Below are 18,092 nucleotides of genomic sequence, written 5' to 3' on the forward strand. Positions count from 1 at the left end.
AAGTAAAATACACACATGAAAAACTTGCCCATCTGTCCTTTCAGCTGAAGGAGACTGCAATATCAACTGCACTTTATACTGACTCCACAGTAATAAGACATATTTTATTACACCTGAACAGGTTAGGGTTTTTTTTTCTTCCTCTGAACAGGTCAGTACTAGATTTCTGTTGTGTATAGAGCACATGGCTGTGAAAGACATGAATTCTCTTTCAGAGATGGCCCAGCTCGACCTTTTTTAATGAGTTAGTTTTACAGGCATGTCTCCAATGACACCTCCCCCCACTTAGCTGAACAGCTGAAATGATCAAAGAATTACTAAGAAAAAAGGTACAGGAGAAAAAAGAAAAAAAATGGTTAGTGATCATGGAACTACAGGAGATGCTTAGAAAAAAAGGAAAAAAAACCCCACAACATTCCATCAGTTTTACTTCTTCATGCTTTACTTTCTCCTGGGGATAATCCTACATGGATTAAACAGTTGCAGAAAGTGTAGGGTTTAAACATCATGTTAATAACCGCAAAAATAATGGCAAAACCAATTTTGTCATGAGGGGGTTGTAAACATAAAAAAGTGCTCCTCCTAGGTAACCTTCATAATAATTCTGTATGCTCAAAATGGATTTTCACAACACCTGACAGACAGAAGTCTTGTATTATTTTCATTTTGTCCTTAAATCCTGGGAAACAGCTGAGCCAATAGCATCAGAACTCTGATTCCAATTAGCAACCATTCAAAAAAGTAAAATTTTTAAAGTTTTACCTAATGACGGAATAAGCACTTGTGACGTGTTTGTGTGATCAGTGCAGGAATTGCCTAAAATAATTCAGCAATATCTTTCTACCTTTTGCAACAATAAATTTATTCTCACAGTAATTAGAAGGCCTGTAAGACCTTAGTTGTCACTTTGAGGTTCCTAGGCTATTTATTAGTCAGTTCAGCTACTCCTGCGGGCACTGAAATGGAGAAAGGCACCTTTGAAGGGCAAATAATCCCAATTATCTCAGACACTTCTCTTCAAATTACACCATATAGGTTCCTGCTGCCTCCTGAACGCAGGTGGGATTTACAGGACTTGCGAATGCCACACAACTGGCTTGAAGCAAGATGAACTCCACTCTCAATGGGATTTGTGGAGTCCAGCTAAAAACAGCCAGAAAGACCTTTGCAGGCCTTGCAAGCCAAAAGCAAGAAACTACCAGGTAATCAAAAGGAATATGAGAAACAACTGACAAAGAACTGAGAAAGGTGCTGCTGGGAAAAATAACACTGTGCCGTTCTGATCAATAATAAAATAAAGGGAAAAATTGTTCATGGATCTTAGACAAAGACTTAAAGGGTTGTCATACTCAAATGACTAGCATCAAAAGAGCCACATTTCATGGAATTTGCTTCCAATTCACCATAATTTACAGGCACATGGCTCACATATTTAAAAAGTCAAGGACTATATTCTGAATTATTGTAAACAGCTAAAATTACTAACTGGTTTCAGTAAGTAGAAACACATTCAAAGGAAGAAGTTGCCTCCCCAGGTAAAGGCATACACAAAGACACTCCTAGATGCTTAAAGCATTCATTTAAGAGACATGCCTGACACACCAAATGACCCTTCTCATCTCAGCACAGCTAACAAACAGAAGCATCCCTAAGTACGCATCTTGATGGTAAGGGCTACTTTGCAGTAGAGAATACAGAAGCTCAGTTTTCTACAAAGTACAATAGATGCTCTCACCTACAAAAGTAGTTGCTTCACAGAATGGATTGCACTGGAAGCACAAAGAAATGCCACCAAAAGAACAAGATTAAGTTGTTTCTCATTAAAAAAAAAGTTAAGAACCCTGAGACAAAGTTCACCTCTCAAAATCTCTTACTAATTTCTCTAGGAAAACAACCCTTTAAGACACATGCAAGTTTCTCACTCATGGTTCAAGTTAATGCTCACTCTCCGTGAGCTTTATGCATTAATTTGACAACATAAGATATATTTCATACCAGATTTAACTAAGCTGCAGGACTCGGGATCTTCTAGCCGGACATCTGAAAACGAAGCTTCAGATGGCAGCTTCTTCTGTTCCTCTTTTAAAGTCTGTGCAATTTGCTGCAGAAGAAAATATACCACAAAAAATTAGGGGTTTTTTTTCCTTTATTTAAGCAGCATTATGCTGCTTTGGTTACAATAGAGAAAAGCATACTAAGTTGCAAAAGGAGTCAGCTACACTAAGCTCCCCAGTGTTTCAAAGACATTGAAAGGAATAAAGACAGATGTTTCCAAAACAGTAGCAGAAACATCAATTTAAGATTCACAAGTATTACACAGATCTGCGTAAAGCACTGTTCTTTCCATTTTGTCTGTTTTTACTGATCTCTACGTAATAATCAGTGAAGCCACCTAGAAAGAAAAGCTCAAAATAGGGGAACCCAATTCAACATTCACTTGGATTTCATACAGATAATTTCTGTGATGGCTTTATTCCTATAAATGATACGTGCAGATGGCCCCAAAGTACTGTTTAGTTTGTTCACTGCAGGAGTTCAACAAAGCTTTCCCCTAACATTACTCAAGACTTCCACACTTCAACCTTTTTCACTACTTGGTCTGCTTCAAAGCAACGAAAGGCAGCAAGAATGGGCAAAAAAATGCATTAATATTTGAGCAGAACATCACAAGAAATATTTCTGCCCTGCGCTTTTAACATTTTAATAATTCATTTACTCAGACAGGTCTCTCTAAATAGCAAGGTTTTGAGGTTTAAAAGCAATCAAGTAGCAAAATGAATCTCAAACCAGGCAAAAACTGGAGTCTAACAAGGACATACAAAGAGCAGCGTAATTTCTCAACTTAGTATGAACTGTAAAACTCACTTTCGCCTTCTTCCTAACTGAACAGCCATAGGACCCTAGTTAGAAAATAAGGCCTTGTGTAGACTAAGTATCTGCATTGCTTGCCTACAGAAGTTATAGCTAACATTAAAAAGTTCTCACAATCTTTTTTTTTATCCAGTTCTATCCACACAATTTTAGCAAAAAAACCCAAACCAAACAAACAAACCTGCACTCCTAACAGTTATACTGGTAAAACTTCTGATCACTAGTTGTTCTGAAGGGAGTGATCCCATTTAGCTGCATTTCGTGTGGTGGGCTTCTCAATTACTATTTTTGCTTTTTTGTCAAAAGCTTCTTAGTACTTAAACTTTCAGTATAAAGGGCTAGTATTCTACAAACTCACTAGCTTCAGGATTTGTAAATGCTTTCCTAAAAACCTATGAATGTCCCCTATAATTACCAAAGCATAAGCTGTGACATAATAAAAGCTTTAGACATGCATAAAGACAAGATTACAGCAAGGTGAGTTCAGTACTAAGAAGTTTCTTACAGTGTTTGTCTGTTTACAGGCAAGAACCGGACACAATACGGCACAGTTATACAATGTTAATTTCTTCCAGCCCACAGCAAAATGTATATATAGCTATAAAGCTTCTGTGTTTTATATAAGTAATGCTCTGATTCTGAAGTCAAACAACAGCTTCTCTACCAAATGGTCAGCTGCAAGTAAGTCCTACAATTTTCTAAGCACCACCAGCTATTCTGGTAGATAGATGGAAAGCAGAATACAGCAATAAAATCTGGATCTTGCCAGTCCATGTTGGAATCGCTGTTCTTAGTCAACTCAACCCTTTTACAGCTTGGGCCTCTCATTATAAAGTGAATGGCAACAGTTTTTTGGGGAGGATCTTTATCATGCATAATCCCTTCCATGGAATGCTACCTTTCAGTTGCATATCAAATGCAGTTTGCTCTAGTCAAAAACCAATTTAAAGTCTTTCATCGGCAACTTTTTTATTTCTGTGAGTAGTTTCATTCTGAAATCTTTCATCAATATAGTATTAAACTTTTAAAGTAAGTAGAATTAGTTTGATTCCTTTCATCAACAGGAACATTTGACTCAAAGGGCTTGGAATGACTACAAAAATGGCTAATGCTGGTAAGAACTTGAAAAAGGCTACTGGAAACCATTGCTGACATGTTAAATTGTCTAAAGGTACAAGCAAGTCTCCCCTCACACTGTCTGAGCATAGCGTACACACATGCATACCAAACACTAGTTGACCAGTAATTCTGAAAACAAACTTGCAGCTAACTGTGCCTGTCTAAAGCTTCTCTTCAACTCTAGCTCAACTAGAAAACACACCAGATAATACCTACTACTTAAGAAAGTAAATAAAAATTTACTGTTATGAGAGAAAATTTAGAAGCTTCAAGTCTAGCTAAAACTGTTAACTATGAGAACTATCGCCAGTTTTACTGCGTTTGACATGAAGTGTTCTCTGACATCTAGTTTAGGATCATAATTTAATCAGCAGGTGCCAATTTGATAGTGCCAGTAATACTAAATACACCTAAGAACTGGAAAACCCCATCTGCAAAGCACTATACTGCACAATTGTATATACTGCATATAAAAAGAAAACCAATCAAGGACAATAAAAAAGCTGATGCTATACCTCCATCATTTCCAACTTGTCAGGATATGCAAGATCGCCCGGAGCAGGCTTGTAGCCTGTGATATCTGTCTGAATGTAAATATGTGTCCTGTAGACAAGACGCTCTTGTACATCTTCTAACATCTGCTTGACACCAGCTGCAAATGCACCCAGTTGTTCAGCTGACAAAGGTAAAAAAAGGCACAAATTTATTAATTTAATTACAAAACAGGCTTATAGACACAAAAGTTTGAAGTATCGCTTATAGAACCGTCCCAAAACTGGCTTGCTGCAGATGAAGTCAGACTATTTTTGGAACAGTGGCATGCAGACGAATTTGTGACAAACGAGGAATTACTGAACTCCATATTGCAGTTGCTTCAGCTCCCCAAGTCTTCATTCGACTGTGAAAATGCGATCTCACACTGATAACATCAGACACCATGTTAGAATTAAGCATTCTAATTATCTGAAACTTGGTTATGTCAAGTGGCATTTCTGCCTGGATACCAAAGCAGCGTGCTTCGGTTCTATCATAGCCAATGCCTGCGGTGTGACTGTCAGGAGTTGACAAGACAACTCATCTGCCTACCTACCAGAACAGACGATCCAAAGCAGCTCACATTCAACTTAAGAACTATTCTATCAGCCTGAGTTTAAGTAGCAGAAAGTCACTTCTTAAGATCAGCTGAAAGATTATGTCACCAATTTTTTTCCTCATTTCCAATAGTGTTATGATTCTACTTCCAGGAAAACGAGCAATTCTTCATGATATTGGCACAGCTTCAGAGACAAAGAACTATGCTGTGTTATATACCAGCTACCAAGTATGGTTTCTGCTTATCGCTTGGTGCAAGGTTAAGACTGTGAAATGATTCCATTATGCATTGGTCGTACCAAGGAAATGAGATACCAGACTTTTTTCTGATGGTCAGCTCACTTCCATGAGATCATGAGCTCTGAACACTTCCAAAACTCCAGAATGTCTACCAGCTATCAATCTCCTCTGCTAAAGTTACAATTTGTAGTCTGGGAAACACTATGTCAAGGAGAATGAAAAAATCAGGTTTGCATTCCTTTGTTTTATCATCATGTATGCGGAAAGCTCTACACAGATGATGCATTAGCAGGGCCAAGCGAAGCAATTCATTCGAGAAGTTCATTTAAATCAACCCTGGTGCACATACACACACTGGGTGGATGCTTGCTTGCATTTGTACAATCTAGAGAAAACAGGACTCTAACATCAGTATATTAATTTAAATGAAGTATACACAGACCCATAAATACAGACCTTTATTATAAATGAAAAAACATAATTTATTTAAAATAACCTTCCCTCATCTTTGACATGTTTAAGACCCATTAGAAAGAAAAAAATCTAGGGATTTTTTTGCCTATGCAATTTAATAATTTTATCAGTTAAGACGACAGTTAAAAACAACCCGGTTCCATCTATGAGTTACCATTGTTCTGTACATGATCTTCAAGCATCTCATTTTTGAGAATCCCGCAGAGTTCAGAAAGTGTCTCTAAGTGAATGACATGGATGATCATTGGCCTCAGGACATCATACAATGAAAGACACAACTTCTCCAACAGCTCACTATGAAGAAAAAAATAAAACAAAGCAAAACACTTTCAGGATCCCGCAATACCAAACTAAAATTGGATTTTTTAAAACATGGATTATTTTATGGCAAAGATTTTTAAAAGGAGGGTGAGAAAACAATGCAACACAGTGTCATAGAAGACCTAAGAAAGGACTGTTTAAAACACAAACCCCTGATTTCCTGCAAAGTCTTTTAAGAGATGTAGGATACCAACTGCTTAAAATGGTGGTACAGTTTTGAATTCATTTTAAAATAAAATTTAAAAAAAACCACAAGAAAACCAACCAACAACTCAACCTGTCACAAAGGGAAGATACTGCAAACTGGTTTACCTGGCTTCTGTATAAAGAAATGCTCCTACTGAGCTCAGAATCGTACCAAGTTTCCCTTTGAGAAAAGGCATCTGATTCCAAGTCCTCAATAGTTTGTTAGAAGCAGGAGCACGTGAAGAGGGACACAGGAGGAGAAGCTTTGTAACCTTTTCTGTAACAACTTCCAACATTGCGGGGCACGCTTTCCAATCTAACTGAAGTTACAATACCAATGCAATATGAAACACCAGAAATCCCACTTCGATTTATTTTTTTCTTTCCTGTTCAAAGTGATGCATATCTTGGTTAAGACACCAGTAGCATTCATTCGAGGCATTTTTGCCATTCTCAGTGCTCCCTTCGCTAATCACAGATTAGCTAATAATGCTGTTGCCAGTAGCCGAAAATTCAGGTAATTCCCCAGTTAGACTTGGAAATACAAACACTAAGAATATTTAAGTATTTACAGCATGGTACAGTTGCTGAGTTTATTGCACTATTTTTTTTTTTCCTAATTCACAAAGAATGTCTGACAATAGGACAAGGACACTTCAGCTCCTTTCAGAGTGTGGACAAAAACGCTCACAAAAGAATGCCCACAGAAGAAACATTGTGAATGTCTCTCTTCTGTTGTATTCTATAGCTTTACAAGCAACTTGATAAAACAGTAACTCTCCACATTAAAAGCAGAAACGAAGGAGAAAGTTTCAACAGCCTTATTATTAAATACAACAGTCAACCTCAGATCTCTACTCTTGGCTAGATATTTGGTACACTCTTTTATCTGTACATAGACACCTAGCTCTTACGTCTTCAGAGCACCTCAGCACTTCAGAAAAAAAATGAGGCTATTTATTATGCAGCTAAGAAAAACCTAATAAAGTAGTTACTATATGAAACATTTTCTTCAAAATATTTTATTTAGATGTAAGCAAAAAAGGGAAGTAAGTTCTTACGAAAGGAGGTTAACTACTTTCCACCGAGATTCAAAAATAATCAGAAGTCTGTTCTCATTCTTGGTGTAAAGAACAATAGTGACAAAACTTCTGTCTGAACAACATTTTACACCCATTTCAATCAGGGATGTTTACTTCAGGATTTGGACTGAGATAGCTAAATTGGTTCTTAAGCCAATTTAGTTAGGTCACCTCAAATCCTGAGCATGTCCCACACAAGACCTCAATTTCTCAGAAAAGAGAAAGACTGCTACTACTCTGGCACTATGGCTTATTTCTAGTGAGGCTTTATGCGTTTATGGTTTTCCTTTAGTTTTAGAGGATGGGGAGGGTGGTGGACAGTATTTTTTCCAGGTTACACTTCTTCAACTCAAGCTGCACTTGATTTTAAGATAATACAACACTCAAAACCAGTGTGTCTATTATATTAATAGGAATATACTTTATTTATGAACTTCCTAGCAAGGGAACATGACCTGCCCAAATTTCAAAATTAAATATCATTATTAAAACATACCAGCAAATTGGAGAAGGGGCACAATCTACTCAATTGCTCTAGTATTACGGGTCTGTTGTAAAAAAACTTACAATACTTTTATAATGCAATTACCACGTGAAGACAAACCACCTGTCCCTCTTCTAGATCTAAGCAGAGCAGATACAGACACTGTCCTTGTCAGGTGTTCACTACCCTGCCTTCCATTCAGCCCACATACAGGCACATGCAAACGTCCCTTGACAGCAAGGGCAGCTCACTAACTCCAAATCCTTGACGAAAAATGGCTGGAGTTCATCAGCTTAATTTTACACTGAAGTACGTGAAAAGCACTTCTGCCACCGACTGTGCAAACTGTTGGCATAGAGGCAGTACAAAAACAGCAGAGAGCTGTAGCACTGTAAACTTCTATAGCTATTTCCAAAGCAACTGTGTGTCTTTATCTCCTTCAGACCATCTACAGAGCATTTACATCACTCAGATTATTTATGGAGAATGTAAACTATCAGGTTTGATTGAAGAAAAAAGAAAACAAAGGAACATCAAATTCTGATGCATAAAGTGATTAAGGTTTTTTTTCTGGCTGGTTCTTACCAAACCACTTCAGTACAACCCTATTTGCTATATAACATTGTCTGCTATATCACAGCATAGTAAATACAACATGCAGTAAAACAAAACCAGCATGTACCACCTACTCCAGTTTTGGTGTTGGTTTTGTGAAGAACTCATTGTAAAGCTGGTGTTCATCCTGGCATACATGGACCATAAAGGCACAACCACTTCGAACCTGTATTCACAGAAATACAAATACTTGATTATTAAATTATTTTCCTTGCATCGGTACCACAGGAGGTATTACAGATATTATTATTATATCATTATATTATATATTGTATTATTATCATTACCACAGCTATGATTAAATTGAAGCTTTGTGAAATTCAAAGTTATTGAGATCAACTATAAAACTTCGGACTGAAAAGATGTTACTAGCCAAATAAAAGCTCATTGTGCAGCTTCTGTCCCTTTTTGTTTCTGATGAAATTTAAGTAACCACATTTTATGCTTTTGCAAATACCCCTCTGCGAGGTTTGTAGCAGAACTGAGTTTTTACAGAATAATCTTCCACAAAACATGCATTACTTGAAAATATTAGTAAAATTTTAATGATTCAAACCCACAAACAAAAGTGACAATTCTGCATGTAAATGATTGAATTAAGTAAGTACATTTTGCTTGGGGGAGGGGGGATTAAAACATAACGAAAACCCCACAACACATGACTACTTTACCTACCAGAGCACAATGATCTCTGTTGTTCTGACTGGTTAATTCTGTAACAGTGCTAGCGATACTTGGACCAAGCAAAAGCTCCCTCTGGTCGAGGTAACATTGATGGATTTCGTTGAGAACTTGCTGATACCTAGGCCAAGAAATTAAAACAGTAACTGCACCCTGAAACTCATTTTCTGGTAAACATAAAATTCATTCCAATACCCTCTTAGGGCTACATAATCTCAATTTTTAAAACTTTCTTTTAAACTAATAATGTGTTAAACAGTACGTAAAAGTGAAAATTTTCAAAACTTAAAATTGTTGAAAATAAATTATGTAGACATACTCACTCTGGCATTTTTTCAGATCTTTGCTCTACTTGTTCAATGAGAGTCTACTCAATAAAAAGAAAAAAGTATTATCAGTAAATGATTTTTTCTAATAATTGGAAAATAATCTGCAGAATTTTTCCATGGACACAATATGCAATCTTTGGACATTCACACTTGCACAATATGCAATCCTTGCATTCACACTACTAAAATTCAAACCCCATTTTCATAGCTTCCTTTTTAACAGCTAGTTACCAGCCTACTTACTCTGACTTTGGGAGCAGCTGCTCTGAATTTTACATAAAACAGTGTGAAGGCATTGTCAGAATTTGGCACAGCTGAAGGATCCTGAAAGAAGAGATGAGTAATTAGTTAAAAAGGAAAACACTATATTTGGCTTCTAGCATTTAATGACTGAGATAATGAGGCTCTAAAACAGGGTATTGGTTCTTTATGCTTACACTGCCAGTGGAAAAACTCTTTGCCACTTTCCACCTAGAAATGCATGCTTGTTTCAGAATTCGGATAAAGCCAGATGGAAGAACAAAACCCAAAATAAAAGTTTCAACCAAGCAAGTAACATTTTCAGTAATTACGGCATTCTCCATTAGAGACAACAATTTTCTCTGGACCTGCCACAGTAGTACTGATTGTTGCTCCTTAATCTGTAGTACCAAAATGGAACAAAATTTCTCTTTTCCCTGCCAGTCCCAGGGCAGAGAAGCTAAGTTTCAGCTCGCATTCAAGCTTCAACTGCGATGTCAAGTTTCGAGGCAGTTCCCCCTACGGCTCCCCAGCTTAGCTGGGCAGACAGCTTGAACTTAGACAAATTCTAGCACTAACGAAGCAGAGCGGAGACCCACTTTAGCCACCAGGCTTTCTTCCCCTTATCCCTACTGATGACAGAGAGAAGCGGATGGCCTGCCCTTGAAACATGATGGGGACAGGAAAACTCTTCCACCTTCCCCACCTCCTACGTTCATCGATGTGAGCAACCTGATCATCCTACAAACACAGATCAAAATCCCCAAACACTCACATGTGAGGAGTAACAAAGACCATCCAGATCTCATCAGTCCCTTTCCAGTCCTGACAAGACCTCCTGTTGTGTTGCAATAGGAAATCTCAATGCTTGATCACAACTAAAGACCACCGGTCCAGTACTGCACTTCTAGCAAAAGCAGGCATTAGATGTTTCAGAGAAATATGCAAAACATCCGCAAAACCCCCACGTAGATGGGAAGGAGGAGGTCATCTGACTCCTAAAAGAGGTCTCCTTCCTGACTTAAAACTGCTAAGCAGCAATTCAAATCCAGAAATAAAGTTTCACTTCTTTCTGTAGACGTGCTTATTATCAGAGATGTTCAATTCTGCTTGAATTCAGCTCAGTCATGGCGATCCACTGGCATCAAACCAAGCTATGATACTTTGTAAAAAATAAAAACTAGTTTTGTACCAAACATGAAAAATGTTCAATGCCACTTAACCCAGATCTTCACTCCAGGAGTATCCTTTAGCAAGTTTCCATTAACACTGTCTAAAATCCCTTTCTTTTAGGTCTGTCAGTTCTCAATCCTAGCATATTTCAATTTCACTGGTTATCCCTCATGACAAGTTTGCCTGTAATAGGACTGAGCACAAGGCATACAACAATTAATTGGAGAAAGAAAGTGAGTAGAAAGAGACATTACCCTCTACTTTCTCCTCTGCCAAAATATTGCAGCATGAGACTATTAACATTTTAATGAGACCAAAAAACCTCCCTACTCACCTTTATGCCTAAATCCCACTGGACCGAGTGGGAGCAAAGCACCTAACTCCTCCCTGGGACTCTCTAACTTCACTGTCAACATTTTAAAACTAATCAAAAGATACTGCCAAAACTAGTAGGAACCTGTCACAGTTATTCTCTGCAGCTACACAAAGCACTGCAGACTTATCAAAAACAAATATTTAGATGTCCAAGAGCACCCAAAAATACTTACTGGAATAGAATACTGAAAGAGTCATGTCATGAACTCAGAGCTGTTGTGCTTTAAAAGTTTTCACCCTACGACACCCAGCTCCTGTATACTTTCTTCAAGTATTCCCTGCAACCTCTCTCTCCGTCTCTAACGATCCATCTCCAAAACAGACCCCCACGGTACCTGTATTTCTCTTGTGCACTCTCCCCATTTGGCAACACAGATAGCAGCGTGCGCTGCAGCCAATTCAGAGCTACAGCGCACAAACCGTTTCAGGAAAGCATGCTGTCTGGGCAGCTGGTTGCTGCCTCTCTAACACACTCATTTATCCATCCCTGGCCTTCACTGAGGTTACTGTTCACCCACCTCAATTCACCTACTTCACCTTCTTCAATTTCCAGGATTTTTTGATTATTACTAATTTTACATCTTTTGGATCACTAGGTCTCTGTCAGATTCGGCTGAAACTTGGCCAGTCTACAACAAACACAGTGGTACAGGACTGACCTATTTTCACAAAAAAACGCTGACACCTCCCACCCTCAAAAAAATAAAAAGAAGAAAAAAACTGTATAGTGTTACAATAGACACTTCAGTACAGCTCGAGTTACCACTTACTGATTCACCTTACCCTTTTCATTAACTGGCTTGTGAGGTTCTGTAGTGTATTCACAGTGTATGTCTTGATAAGGTGCATAGCTTTAGAAAGGCATTGTTTAAACTTAATCAAATATACAGGATAGTCTTTAAAATTTGGCTGAAAGAAATAAAAAATACATTTTAAATACGAACAATGAGTCAAAAATTTATCAAAACTTAAAATAGTCTTTTTACTAGCTAGAAATGCTAGTTTGTACAAACTAAAAGCAGTATTTTCTAAAAATTAAGCAGAATATTAAGTATATTCAGTAAAAATTTCTGAAGTTTATGAACAGTCATCTTTGCTTTCTTACTGTATTTGGCAGAGAGAACATTTTATAGGAAAAAAACTCCACCACAAAAATAGTATGAATGCATAGCTTTGAAACTATTAAGATTTAACTAAAACCAATAGAGAATTACTTACATGCGATGAAATGTATGCAATACAATCATCAAGCTTAGCCAGCATGGGAATGAATCCTTCACTGTTCACAGACAGCGTAGGGGAATTCAATTTCTTTGGAAAACAAGACAAAGCATCATTGTAAGGAACCCAAGTAACTTAGTGTTGGCAACAAAGTTCAAAAGATGGATACACTTTCATTTTCTAAGACTATTAACAGTGAAATAATACTTACTGTGTTGATGTTTTCCAGCTCATTGAAATAAGAAAGTTTCTGCTGTATGTTTTCAGCCAGGTCAACAAGTTCTGACTATTAAAAACAATAAATAAAAGAAAATCAGCAACCTAGCAAGTAGTTTAAATACGTATTTTTATATATATATAAAAAATATATTAAAAAAATTTTTTTCAGCCTCCCTTTCAGCTCTCCGCACACACAAGTGTTAACCAGCTCTAGATAACTTGCAACTAAGTAAGTACAACAAAAGAAGCAGAATACAGCAGCGCTCTCTTGTCCTCTCTTCCCAGAGAAAGACACACTACTCTCAATAGCGTATGTAAAACCATATATTCTACAGGTTTGTCAGCATTCCACAGATACTATTGCATACAAACAGCAATGCGCTGTCATCAGTATTACAGAGAACTGTAGAAATCCTGTATTTCAGGATTGGAGCCTTTAAAAGTTCTCCCTTGTCCAGCCATGCTAAAAAGACACGTACATTGTATCACTGTGCAACTGGAGCACTTCATGAGGAGAAAGACAGTATCTGGGAAATAAGCAACTTTAAAAAAATTTTTTTTCTTGCAATAACCAGCCCAAAATACTTCTGTAAGTGATATGAATTATTAATCTCAATAAAGTTTGCACTTGTCAGGCGTCAGTTACAAAAGCTGTCTCAGCTAGCTATCCTTCTCGATTAAAGTGTGTATCAACACACACTGAACATTTTACTGCGCAGAGCCTGACACCCTAGCTGCACGAGAAACACACCAAAAACGAGGTCCAAAGCAAATGGAGGAATTGTCATCACAGCTCACAAGTTTTCCCAGCCCGAGAAAAAGAAACTTTCATTTATGGTATCTTAGAAGTTTCCAGTAATCCTCTCATCAAAGATTACCTGCTCTTTCAAAAGTTGTTCACAGGCCTCATGCAGTGTTCCTGTCTTCGTGGACACAAAAAGATACTGTTTTTGCAGTGACTCCAGGTGCTGAAGGGCACTATTCACATCGTTCAAGATAGCATCACACTGCTCCTGAAAGCCAGACAAGTAATCCCTCATCTGTCTAGAAAAAGAGAATCAACAGATAACAGAAGTAAAATTTCACTTTCTGTATTTGCAAATCCAGCTGCCTGCAGGGACACTGCCACTACCTTTCCCTCTCTAGGAATAAAAGACCACTTGCATCAAGCAAGAGTGCACAATAAGATGTTTTGTGACCTGCAGAAATAACAGAGCGATAGGGTTTGGAATAGCCACTGCAGTAACTCCGCTTCCCCGACATTCCTTACAGCAAGCCTACCCAGAAAGAAGCAGCATGTACCACAGCTAGTCTAGAGCACGCGAATACTGTCTAAATGGGCAGCACAAACATGGTAAGTACTGCAGGCTACTGCTAGCAGCCAAATTCTACCTGCCTTGCTTCCAATAGGGGCGTCTCCTCTTCTATATAATTTCCAGTTTCCATTTAGAAATTACTTTTACTCTCCTAAAGTAGCTGAAATTATCCAGAGGATTCAAAACTTACTGTGAGGATTGAAAGAAGCTTACATGAAATAGATCCAGTATCTAACGTCGCCAAGTTTGTCTAAGGCTCGATGCAGATATAAACTCTAAATGATCACTAAATATATGTCAAGCGTTCAGCTTGACTAAAACATCATTTAAAATTAATTACTCTTGGATGTCAGCTAAAACTTCTGAGCTGTACTTTACCACCTACAAAGCAGCAAGTAAAATCACAATTCTCTGTAGTCATGTGCAACCCTTTGGTGTACAACAGGCAAAGAACTTCCTTATTTTCCTCCTACGAACAACTACTTATTGGCCATCCTACAAACCATTCTGCATCCGTGGCACACTTAAGTATCTGTGTGCGCTACTGTGAACACGTCAACTGACAAAGTGCAAGGGTGCTGCTCTTTTTAGGTTGTTAATGATCTGATCACGTGCTTAGTATATGCCTAAACCTCTGCTTTTAAGAAACATCACGTCCTCAAATGTCAGAGCAAGAGAGGAAGAGACGGACCTCTTCCGCAGAGAAAAACAGTAGAGGGGAATACAGCAGCATCTCTTTGTGGCCAAGGGCAAGTTTGTAAAGTCTCAAAACACAAGCCAGTTTCCATAAAAGCCAAATCAGCAGATTTGGCTAAGCCGTTCAGCTGTACTTCAGACTCATGAGGAGTAACTGCAAAAGTCAGTGGGAAGGGGTTCTGAGCCTGACGGAAAAGTCAGTTAGACAAAAATAGATGAGAATGTCAAGTCTCAAAAACGGAGTTGAGCAAAGTGTCAAGGAATGCAGGGAATGCAGATACAGAATCACAGCCGTAGTCACTGGTGAACCGAATGGCAAGAACAGAAATGACTACCAGTCACACCTACTTAAACAGTCTCGCCCTCAGAGGATGCCATGTCAATAGCAGCGGCAGCTGAAAAGGCATATGAAAGCTCTTAGATTGCCTTTGTCTACAGGCCTGTCTATAAGCCAAAACTAATTTCAAGCTGTCTTAATATACCGGGCAGTTCAGAAGGAAATCTGCGTCCCTTTTAACCGCTCTGCCACAAGAGCAACAGCCTTCAGGATGAGAGTGGGGCATACAGCCTTGGAAAGCTTCAGCTGTTCCAACACATTCCCCCGTTCCCCGCCAGCTGACTCCAAAATGTGCGCTAACATTATACAGACAAGATGAAGTCCTTCAAGGTTTACATTGCTTACAGTGAAAGGAACTGAGGAAGAACACGTACCTATACTTGGCACCTTCATCTTGATCCATCTGTGTTTGTACCTGAGCAAACCAGGAGAAGAACTAGAAGAGATTTTATTGTGTGAACAATACAGATAACACATGCAATCAATTAAAAAAGAAAATCAGATCTATGAAATGAAGATGAGCTTTTGTTAAAAACAAAGCTGTTTCAGAACTTAATTATTAATCAAGGAAACAAACTATAACTCCTCATTGTAGGTCCCTTCCACCTGAAGTATTCTATTCCTCCACTAAATTAAAATGGGAAAGACTGAATTTCATCTGGTTTTATTTGCATAAGGACAAGGCTGTCACATTAGAAAGGGGGGAGGGGGCATGACATTCTTCTATATTATGAGCAACACCACCTTACTGAAGGGGTGCCTTACTCTCTCACATGACTCCACTTGAAATGGGAAAAGTACCTGTCACTTAAGAGCTAAGACTTCAACGATTTTTTTCCCCAAGTTTCTTCATGCGTCTTGAAAACAGCCAAAAAAATTTAACAAACCCACCAAAAGCTAGGCAAGAGACACAGAAACTCACAGAACTCTCTGAAGAAGACTACTGCAACTTGGAGGTTATTCAGCATCACTTACCTGCTGTGCTGTTTCAATTCTTTCATCCTCCATCCCCAGTATGGCAAATCCTTTCAAGAGGACATCCTCTGTGGATTCTGGCACCGCAGCCGTCAGCGTAACAGTTAGCGACTGGGATGTTAGGCTGCACAAATCTTCAATTGGAAGCTGCTCACAAAAACCCACAAACTTCAGTTAGAGAACTTACTAAGAATTAGTATATTCAGCTCAACTACAATAACACAGTCCAAGGCATCCACTTGAGAAAATTACAGGCATCTACTTTTGAAGAAACAAATGCAATGGACATTTTATCTATCATTATGGTAATACACCAACAACCACCATATCTATATATTCAGAAACACCTAACAATTTTTTTTTAAAGTCAGAAAATATTATACAGCATTTTATATAAGTACACATTTGTGTAAGAACAGAAACTGAATGTATATGTACCTGACATATTGATGAGTTATGCTTTCATTTCCAATTTAACTGGTTCTATACCCAGAGAAATGCACTAGAAAAGTATCTGAGAATGTAGGAATTCAGAACGCACATGGCACCACCACCGCACAGGAATTCTCAGATTTTTTTGCCAGATATTCAGAGAACTCAAGACTTAACACTGCCAGAATTTATTCAGGAAATAGTGTTTCATGTTCTTTCAAATGCTTTTTAATGAAAAAGTCAAGCTAAAAAGAAAGGCTTTTTTAAAAGACAACAAATAGCTCTGCTGAACAGGAATTATCGGCCACAATGATTTTTTTTTTTTAAGCAAGAAAAATATGGAAAAAAGTAACTTGAGAGAAATTCTATTTAAGTATGATTGGAGACTATTAATTAGCTTATATGGAAGAAATTAATTCAAGAAAACAAATACCGTTATACACTCTTAATTAATGTAATACCCTTTTTAATTCACCTGATGAGTAAAGTGTTTTCCATTGCTGAGAACATCAGTAACATAAAAACAGAAAACACTACTTAAATACAAACTGGCATCTCTCTAGAAAATTACTTGCTTGGTAAAATATTCATTGCCTGGTAATACTAGTCCGGCAACGAAAGAACAATGAGGATTTCAACTATTTGAGAAAAGACAGATTGACCTATCTTGCTCAACTTCCACATCTCTCTCCCCCCCGGCTCCCCAAAACAGGCAGGACCCTAGCTGAGGAGCCAGGGTTTCTCTCGTGACAACTACTGAGGAAAAGACGAGTCCGCCAGAGCCTGCTTTTTCAGAACAGCTGGGACGCCACTGTCCCAATCCGCTGCAGCAGGAACCAAGGCCAGCTGAAGTACTCAACGTCTTGGCATCCCTGTTGTCCTGACTGGCAAATACAGTCCCTGCCTGGTTTAGATCCTTAAGAACATCCTCTGGTAGCAGCACAACCTTCTACAATCACTTTGGACGCCCGCCAACATTTACTTTAGTACACTCGCATGCAGCTTACACAAAACAGAAACCAGGAAGCATGAAATGAAACAGGTGCATTTCAGGAAGGAATTGCCCCAACCCCCCTCCCCTTTGTTATTTTGACCTTTCGGACACCCGCTGAGAGCCAGCTTTGTTGATTTTATGGCACTGTATCTTGTGCTACGATCCTGTTCAAATACAAAACCTCTCGTGAAAAGTGCAGTTAAGAAACGCAAACATTTCGCCCCCCTTCCCTTTGCAGACAAGGGAGCATTCATAAATAATCACCTTGTCAGAGTTTGATATTTTATAACCGAGTGGGAGACCACATCTTCCACAGTAACGACAAATCATTACGCTTTTTACCGCTATCCCTGGTCTTATACGGCTCGTTGAATCATCTGTTAAGTTTTACCAGGAAATAACATCAGCGCCAGCAGCTACGCGTTGACCGGGACCCAATTAAGAGGACCCGAACCACCTAACTCCGCGACGAAAGCTCTCAATTTCAAGAGGACAAACTTCGATGAAGCGCGGGGAGTGCTAAGGACAGGCAGAGAAAGCCCCGTGGGTTTTAAGAGGAAAGCTGCCGCCGCTGCCCACAAACCCCCTGCAAGCCAGGGCGGGCGGGCAGCACCGCCCCA

The 18,092-nt window shown here is 38.6% G+C and overlaps 1 protein-coding gene across 1 annotated transcript in view; it reads right to left on the reverse strand.

Moving 5' to 3' along the window:
• Window positions 1-18,092, reverse strand: part of COG3 (component of oligomeric golgi complex 3) — a 33,445-nt gene that overhangs the window by 14,258 nt on the left and 1,095 nt on the right. The window contains exons 2-15 of the mRNA XM_009322850.1: window positions 16,047-16,193; window positions 15,446-15,507; window positions 13,601-13,766; window positions 12,715-12,789; window positions 12,501-12,593; window positions 12,066-12,191; window positions 9,738-9,818; window positions 9,489-9,532; window positions 9,160-9,286; window positions 8,559-8,650; window positions 5,951-6,090; window positions 4,506-4,666; window positions 1,996-2,101; window positions 1,603-1,611 (exon numbers count right to left, since the gene is read on the reverse strand). Of these exons, the coding sequence (XP_009321125.1) occupies window positions 1,603-1,611; window positions 1,996-2,101; window positions 4,506-4,666; window positions 5,951-6,090; window positions 8,559-8,650; window positions 9,160-9,286; window positions 9,489-9,532; window positions 9,738-9,818; window positions 12,066-12,191; window positions 12,501-12,593; window positions 12,715-12,789; window positions 13,601-13,766; window positions 15,446-15,507; window positions 16,047-16,193 (1,429 nt within the window). The remainder of the gene's footprint in view (window positions 1-1,602; window positions 1,612-1,995; window positions 2,102-4,505; window positions 4,667-5,950; window positions 6,091-8,558; window positions 8,651-9,159; window positions 9,287-9,488; window positions 9,533-9,737; window positions 9,819-12,065; window positions 12,192-12,500; window positions 12,594-12,714; window positions 12,790-13,600; window positions 13,767-15,445; window positions 15,508-16,046; window positions 16,194-18,092) is intronic.

This window comes from Pygoscelis adeliae, unplaced genomic scaffold, assembly GCF_000699105.1.
Source record: "Pygoscelis adeliae isolate BGI_AS28 unplaced genomic scaffold, ASM69910v1 Scaffold74, whole genome shotgun sequence".
In the NCBI taxonomy this organism is placed as follows: Eukaryota; Metazoa; Chordata; class Aves; order Sphenisciformes; family Spheniscidae; genus Pygoscelis; species Pygoscelis adeliae.